This window comes from Juglans microcarpa x Juglans regia, chromosome 7D (genome assembly GCF_004785595.1).
Source record: "Juglans microcarpa x Juglans regia isolate MS1-56 chromosome 7D, Jm3101_v1.0, whole genome shotgun sequence".
Lineage (NCBI taxonomy): Eukaryota > Viridiplantae > Streptophyta > Magnoliopsida > Fagales > Juglandaceae > Juglans > Juglans microcarpa x Juglans regia.
Window position 1 is genome coordinate 342,948 of NC_054606.1, and position 8,148 is coordinate 351,095.

Genomic DNA, 8,148 nt, shown 5'->3' on the forward strand with positions numbered 1-8,148 from the left:
TCTTCCCTTCGGCCTGTTTCGATTTTACGTGGGGAAAGTTGGTATTGGAGCTTCGCAAGCTCGTCTATGGGAAAATTTTCAAGTGAGATAACGAACATCTATCAGGCGATTCCCCAAAAAAAAAAAAAAAAAAACTGTATTAGCAGTTACGATGATTTCGAAAATACACGTTTTCTTCTTAAAAACCAGTATTCAAAATGTCAAGGAACAATACAAAGACGTATTTGGAAGACATCTAAACTGACAATATATAAAATGGCGCCGAAGCAAGGACCCAAAGGCAAAGAAACGAGCCTCGACACTTCTATGCATGCACCCACAAGCCCGGTAGCAGCACCCCGTACCTTTAAAACCATAAACTAGAGGCTGCTGCATATATAGCGGAATATATCGTGCAAGCAGCTACTTATCTGACTATCCAAGCGGTTAACAACAACGTGCCAGCCTACTCAATATGATATAATCATTGGAGCTTTGCTGTGCATTTACACGCAGAGGTCTCAACGATACAGGCTACAGCTTAGCTTGTTTCACCAAAAAAATGCTATTTTTATGGTGAAAGATAACTTGGACAGGCTGCATAACATAAAATTCATAAAGCTTTGAGCATTTGAGCTTTCTCTCTCTAACCGAGAAATTTCCAAGAAAATACAAAGGCAAGATCTCCGAAATAAGAACCGTGTACGCCAAAATTGGAGTAACCAAACCATTATCTGGGGAAGTAAGCTACTTCAATCTTCTTCCTCGATGACCTTGGTTCCCAAACCCCTGAAACCCTCTGGAGGAGCCTCTGTAACAGTGACCAGTGAATAAAATTCCTCCTTTACATCTTCTTCGTCATTTCTCTTCCGAGCAATGCGGACACGAACTCTCCTTGGCACACTTCGAATCCCGTGGCTCCAGATATGCTTGTTAAGCTTAACATCCACTCTAACATCCGTAGTCCCCATGGCCTTTTGGGCAAACTTTCTGATTTCCTTTATGGCCTTCTCACCTTCTTCTTAAAAGTGCTGCACAAGGTAGTGGAAATACGTAAAGGCGGCTAAGCTGTGTTAAAAGGTATGGCATTAGTTGACTGGGGCAGAAAAAACAAACGAAGGAAAGAGAAAAGAATAAAAGAAACAGGGAAAGTTCAAAATGCGGGCCACCTCTTTTTCATTTCTAAGAATCGTTTAAAATTTTACCATTTCCTTGCTCTCTGTGTTTACTTTAACGGATTGCTTATTTGCCTTTATCCTAATTCAATGATTTAAAAAATTAGTACAATTTCTGGGCCTGTACAGCTGATATGGATGATAACTTCTTCTACACTTTTCTCCATCCTGATATGTGAAATATGCATAGGCTGTTGCGTTTGGGAGAAAAGTGCAGATGGGAAGGATGGGGGACCAAGGTTACAATCATAAATTTTTTTTCTGACAAATAAAGAGTCAAATACTATTTAATCAATGAAAGACACGTAGCCCCAGTACACATCTCCTAGTTAGTTTTCATGAGTTTCTTGTATCCACCACTCCTAGCTAGGCATTCTCTCTTGTACAAACATAAGTATACTTCTCTTGCACACTATCAATTACATGAGAGATACATTATCATCATACATTTCCAAGTCAGATATTGATTTAGAGCACAGTTTGCCGTGGGTGAAGGACAAAACTATGTAAAAATTCACTAGCACAAATGTATAAGCTTATGCATTCATGATACTTCCAATTTCAATTTCCAAACGTCCAAAGTTTGAGACTTGGTCAATATATGATACGTCACGAATCCACAGGCCATATCATATATTGATAACATCTCCCATAGTAAGAAACAGAGCCCTGAAAGGAAAAAAAGAAATGAATCTCGAAACATAAACAAAAGAATTTACAGATCCCAAATCTATGACACCCAATTAAAAAAAACATCTTTCGGGTTCACTTGGACGGGAAAAATTTCAAATACTCCAGCAGGAGAAGATTTACCATACATGATGACCGTATTGAGAATTGAGCCTCTATCTAGCAGTCCAAATAAACTGAATGATTAATTAGAAACAACCTTCGCAACTAATATCCTTAAAGCAGTATAATGAAAATAATGTCAAAAAACTACATGGAAACAGATGATGAGCATACAAGCAGACACATACACATAGATAGAGCGAGGGAAGAGGAGCTGAGGGGCTTACCATCCATGCAGGCGCTTGTGAAGGTTGATTGTGTACTCTCTGGTGACAACCTCCTCCTTTCTACCTTTGCTGGCCTTGTCCACCATTGTTGGAGCTTTGCTAGGTCCGAAGTTCGATCCAGCCACGGCACAACCTGCACACCTCGTTTGCCGCAGCCAAACAAACCCAGTTGGCTACAGAGAACCAATATAGATAGTCTCCCTTTTATTAAAAAGCCCTGGTTCTTCGGCTAAAACTACAAAAAGGCCCTCACAAGTGAAAGCTTGCGTGTACCGTATAAAAAAAGTGAAAATGAAAATAGGAGATGAATATTAAATCTAATAAAAAATTCGCAAATAAATTTTAAGAGTAATATTAGAGAAAAGTCACTATAGCAATGCACACTTTACACTCATTACATGACTGTTTTTAGTTCTTTACTTTTTTATTTTAGACTTGAGAGATGTGTGGTCTAGATGATACCACATCATGTGTGTAAAATTGTTATTTCCAACAGTAACTTCTATCTATATTTATTCAAATTTTAATATCGAGTAACTTTTTTAGCTAATTATTGCTTAATTTTGAGATAGAAATGATAATATTATACTCTCACTGGAATATTATGTTACTAACATAGTCAATAATTTCTTAGAAAAAAAATCTATTTGTAAATTTATATTTTAAAACACTTACATACTAGTAATGTCGAAAATGTAAAAATTTATCGCATCAACTGATAAAAAATATTTTAATATTTTTCTAACTTTAATAGTTACTACAATAAGAATGTAAAAAAATCTTATTAGTTGGTGTAGTATATGTATTCTGCACGCCCTTTTATAATTTTATTTATTTATCTAATGTTTATTGAAAATTTCTTCAAGTTTATATCAAAGACAAAAAAAAAAAAAAAAAGAGAGAGAGAGAGCAATTTTTGTGGTTATTTCGTTGAAAATTGAAATTAGGAAGGAACCTCTCTAGTCCCAAAACGGGCTCGAGTTCGTAATTTACACCGCAGCCTGTTTCCTCGTTTCGTCTCTCTCCCCCGTTGGCTTGCCCCCTTCATTCTCTGAAGCACATTTAAGGTACCATAATTTCTTCATTTTCACTCCCACTTACAGTCAAACACACCCTTTTCCTTTTCTTGTTCGAATTTCAATTTTTTGATTCCCTTCTTCATCCTTGATTCACTTGGGCTTTTCAGGGTTATTTGGAAAGCTCCTGCTTTTTTCGATTCTACGAAGTCTAAATAGTAACTGAGCAAACCCCGATTAAGATATGGTAAAGTCTCTCTATTTGTGCCCTTTTTAGTTTCAGTTTCAGCTTCAGCAACCCAAAGAATATTTGTTTTCGCTTTAGACTTTGTTGGAAATTTATGTTCGCTTTCCTGTTTTTCTAAATGATGTGCGATTGTGATTCAGTCAGGAAGCAGGAAGGAAACGGTTTTAGACTTGGCAAAGTTTGTGGACAAAGGTGTCCAAGTCAAGCTCACTGGTGGTAGACAAGGTCACTGCTTGCTACTAAGCTTTCAATTATCTATTCGTTAATACATAATAAATTTTTTTGATAGATAATAAGAGAATTTATTCCAAGTAAATAGGCATAGCCCAAGTACACAGTAAGTATACAAGTGAGTACACCTAAATACAAGCTAAAGCAAAACAGAACTAAGGCAAAACATTACAAATATTCCCATCCCTTACAAGGTTCTTCACCCAAAAACTTATAGTGCTAAAGGAGAAATACATAATAAATTGGTTGGTGCGTAATGCACAAGCTGAATAACAATTAGCATATAATTATTGCTTTAGAGAGCTCAAATGCAAAGCTAAAAAAATGAAAACTGCTTTCAATTATGTAATTTTGGATGAAAACTTCTCGGTATTATTTCCTTTATTTGGGTTTTCAATGCTTTGGAAAGTGGCAATTTTTATATCAAACAGCCGTTTTTTGGGTTTTTGGTTTTTATCACCGATCCAATCCGACAATGTATCTTTTTTTTTTTCTGGATTACAGTGACTGGGACTCTAAAAGGATATGACCAATTACTAAACCTTGTTCTGGACGAAGCCATAGAGTTTACGAGAGGTACTTATTGGCTCACTATTAAATTTTTTATGACTGTGTTTGTGTGGTCAGACTAGTAAGCTGTGTGGTTTTAATGCATCTGCTCAAATTACTTAACTGATATGGTTGCATTATTATCTTTATTGTGCAAGATAATATTGATAATAATTTCCCTATTGTTACTATCACTGTTGAGGAGGGCAAATTCACCAAGGTTTCCATGCAGCACTCTAACATTGTTATATTCCTTGTTTTTTTTATATAAACTATTGTAGGCATACATATTTCCCCAGTTTCATATTCTCTGCATGAAAACCACACAACACTGATATACTTGTTTTTATTTTGTCACTGTGAACTTGTTTTGCTTCAAGCAACACCTGAAGGTTCAAACTGTAGCATTCCCCCCCCCCCCATGAAGCAAGGGAAATCAACAAAAAAAGGTCACATGTGTCTCAGATGGTAGTATGGATGTAATTTTGATTTTTAGCTTTCCACCTCATTTTAGTTTCTCAGCTTTTGTAGAGAATTCCATAATTCAATTCAAAATTGAGTCAATAGGGAATTCCATATTATAAGAGCTCGGTTTCTGAACAGATATGTCCATCAGTAATGGGGGTTCGTGCTTTAGCACTTGGATTTCTCCTTTCATAAACTTGAACATGTTTATTCATGAAGATGTTGTGAATAGTTGATTTTTATGTACAAGAATAGAAAGGTAATAATGCCCCTAGAGCTTCTTAATTCTTACAGAATGTGGCTTAAAGTGGTGACTATATTGGTTTAATTGTCCTAACATGTTACTGAAGGCGGCAAAGTGCCTCACTTGACACTTATGGGATTTTCTTCCTTCTTTATTTTGGTTAATAAACAAGAAATGCGGTGAGAGAAGCTTGGGAAGAGACATGCCTGGTTTTCATGGCCCATTTGTAAAAACAGCCATGCTGCATCCTAGGGAAGATTATTAAAATTTTGAACTTATCAAATTGATTACCAAAATTGAAAAGGCTTTTAGAGCGCACAGGCACACAATATGAGGTTAGACCTAAGGAAACTCATGATTTCCCTTGCTTGGAGGCTTATGCCCATTTTTTATGATATGGAATCTCACTAAGACAGTGCCTTTCAGGCCCACTCCAGGGAGTAAACCTCGGAACACGACTCCACATGCTGAAACTGTGTATCAGATAATCCAGGGAAAATCCTAATCAGAATTAAACCTTGACTCTACAGCCCTTCCCCAACCAGCCCTTTGACCATTAGGTTGCTCCTACGGGTGTTCATCTCTTGCTTTTGTGCAAATCACAAGTCTGAAAATTATGCAAGGCTGAGACCTTGCAGTTTTTTTTTTTTTTTTTGGCCTCATTATAGAGTTCTAAATATGTCATCTCCAAACGGTCTTTCTTCAAGTGTAAAGCAAATTTGCATTATTTTGTTATCCTTTATTTTACAAATCAGAAAAGAAAGAAGAAATATATGTGTATAGGGCCAAAGGGTCGAAGTGGTCATGTCATTATTGGTTCATGGGCATATCTGCTCCCACTTTTAACACGGTATTACACTTTGTTCCAACCTAAATCATTTGACAATGATGACAAGGCCTAAATGCAGCGCACCATGGATGTGTATATAGTATTGTGTTTTTATCCAACACTATATAGTATTGTGTATATAGCACCATGATAATTTTTCTTCTCTCTGAAATCAAGCTTTATCCAATACTATCATGCATACACCTTCTGATATAGATTAGACGAATTGTCTCAGAATGTTTGCCCTTGTTCTGCAGATCCTGATGATCCACTGAAGACTACTGATCAGACCAGGCGTCTAGGCCTTATAGTATGTTCCCTTCCACTATACTTAGTTTTTCATGAATATGAATGTCTAGCATATCAGCTTGTAATGAAAAGCATCAATTTCAAATATTGGTGTTGCATGGCACATTCCGTTTGAAGCATTTGGACCATTTAGTCGGAAAAGTGCTTGACCTTTTTGTTTTCCTTGTGAAAGATTTTAAGTTGGTTAGATGACACTGAGATTTTAACTTTCCAAAACCATCAGATCAACCTAATGTTGTTATGTCGATCTATTTTTTTATAAGCAAGTTGTGTAATAGACTATCATCTTCATATAAGCTTGAAATTTTGGATATAAGGACAATGCTAAATAAAAATGTTCTGAATCTGCCAGTACATTAATTGCTTAAAGACATCTTTAAACTGCTGCTTATCTCTAGTTACTTATTGTACATTAATTCTGGCTGTCTTGTCAATATATTTGCTTTCAAACTTGCTCCCTGTGCCTGCATTTTATCATTTTTTTTTTTTTTTTTGTTCTCAAATTGTTGACAGCAAGAAAATGTCGGTACTCAATGATATGAATTTTGAATCATTAAGAAAGAAAGAAGCTCAATCCAGCATCTTGTTTTTTCTATGTTGCATTAGACAAGGAAATGTAAAAGTTCGGATTCAATGGCTGATTACTAAAAAATGGACATATTTCGAAGCTAGGGGGGGGTGAAGTTAAATCTATTGAATGTGGAGAAAGAAACTACTTTGAGGCATTGAGTCATTATATACATGAAATGTTAAAAAAGATGTGCAGGCAAAAGCTTAAAACAGTCCCAAATGTCTATTCTTTTTGGCCCCCCCACCCCCAAGGTTTGTACTTTCATTTGCATCTATATCTTTTTGTTTTGTTTTGGCGAGGGTAATGGATTTGAGGTTATGGTGATATGCAGGTTTGCAGGGGAACCGCTGTAATGCTTGTGTCCCCCACAGATGGTACTGATGAGATTGCCAATCCTTTCGTCCAGCCAGATGGGGCCTAGACAACCCATAACTTTGTTTTAATTTTAACTAGTTATTTAAATCCGAATGCTCATGTTACCCCCATTTTCCAACTTAAATCCGAAGATACATTGAGGGGCTCGTGTATGGCTCTTCTACTTCACACACTTGGATATTGTCCTCTTTGGACCTAAGTTAGTAACTGTGTTGTCTCCCTTTGTTTTTCTTTCTAACTGCATTGATGTATCTGCTGCTATATACCCTATAGAGGAGTTTTTAGACCCCCAAATGTCCCAAACTATTGCCACACGGTTTCAACTCAATCTTGTTTAGAATCTTTGGATAGAAACCTGGACCATAACTTCGTGATTAGTGGGTTAAAACAATTAATAGATGCATTTAGGGGCCCATAATACTAACTCTATTGGAAAGCAAATGATTTGATAACATAATAAGAGCAAACTATTGATTTGTAACCATCATGGACTTGGGATTTTTTATTTATTTATTTATTTATTTGGTTTTGGTGGGGTGGGGGGGAATTAATTTAATTTTCCTTTGTTAAGATGGGCAGATTCCCATCATTGTACAAGCATGCTTCACTTTTATTAGAGAAAAGAAAACGACCATAGCATGGTCCCCTAAAATGTTTTGTCACAAAACGAAATAACTAATAAAGATTCTCAGACAACGTTTTCTTTCTTTAGTTTTTTTTTTTTTTTTTTGGGTAACTAATGACTATGCATTCTTAATTTCATTAAATAAAAAATAATAATAAGTAATTCGCACCAAGCTATGCATATTAGATGGATCCTAAATGCCCTTTAACAAGGTCACTAAATTCATCTTGTAACAGGTTACCACTTACCAGCATCATTTCAAAAAAAAAAAAAAAAATGTATAGATTATTTGTTGCTCTAATCATTCATCTTTAACTTTGCTAGACTCCTGTAGTTAACACCAAACTAAATGATGCGTGAAACCTAAGGTAAGGTACACTCATGCACTATAAATCTTATCTGAGATAAATTCTTTCATTTTTATTTTTAATTTGAAAAGAGGTATTAAATATCTTTTTAGCCTCACTAATTCCTTTCACCTATACAATCCCATCCTATATAGCACGTTAACAAT

General features: G+C 35.8%; 1 protein-coding gene and 1 pseudogene across 1 annotated transcript; one reads left to right on the forward strand and one right to left on the reverse strand.

Moving 5' to 3' along the window:
- Positions 1–568: 568 nt before the first annotated feature.
- LOC121238370 lies at positions 569–2,332 on the reverse strand (annotated as a pseudogene).
- A 755-nt stretch (positions 2,333–3,087) lies between these two features.
- On the forward strand, positions 3,088–7,297 carry LOC121238371 (sm-like protein LSM7). Its single transcript, XM_041135216.1, has 6 exons — positions 3,088–3,240; positions 3,360–3,436; positions 3,577–3,661; positions 4,172–4,243; positions 6,012–6,064; positions 6,966–7,297. The coding sequence occupies exons 2-6, from the start codon at positions 3,434–3,436 to the stop codon at positions 7,053–7,055; spliced, it is 303 nt and encodes a 100-aa protein (XP_040991150.1). The 5' UTR covers positions 3,088–3,240; positions 3,360–3,433; the 3' UTR covers positions 7,056–7,297.
- Positions 7,298–8,148: the final 851 nt, after the last annotated feature.

What these genes read in the sequence shown, in the direction of transcription:
- LOC121238371 (XM_041135216.1), top strand. An exon ending in AGCCATAGAGTTTACGAGAG is followed by an intron (nt 4,244 to 6,011) that starts GTACTTATTGGC and finishes CTTGTTCTGCAG; the next exon opens with ATCCTGATGATCCACTGAAG. An exon ending in CCAGGCGTCTAGGCCTTATA is followed by an intron (nt 6,065 to 6,965) that starts GTATGTTCCCTT and finishes GGTGATATGCAG; the next exon opens with GTTTGCAGGGGAACCGCTGT.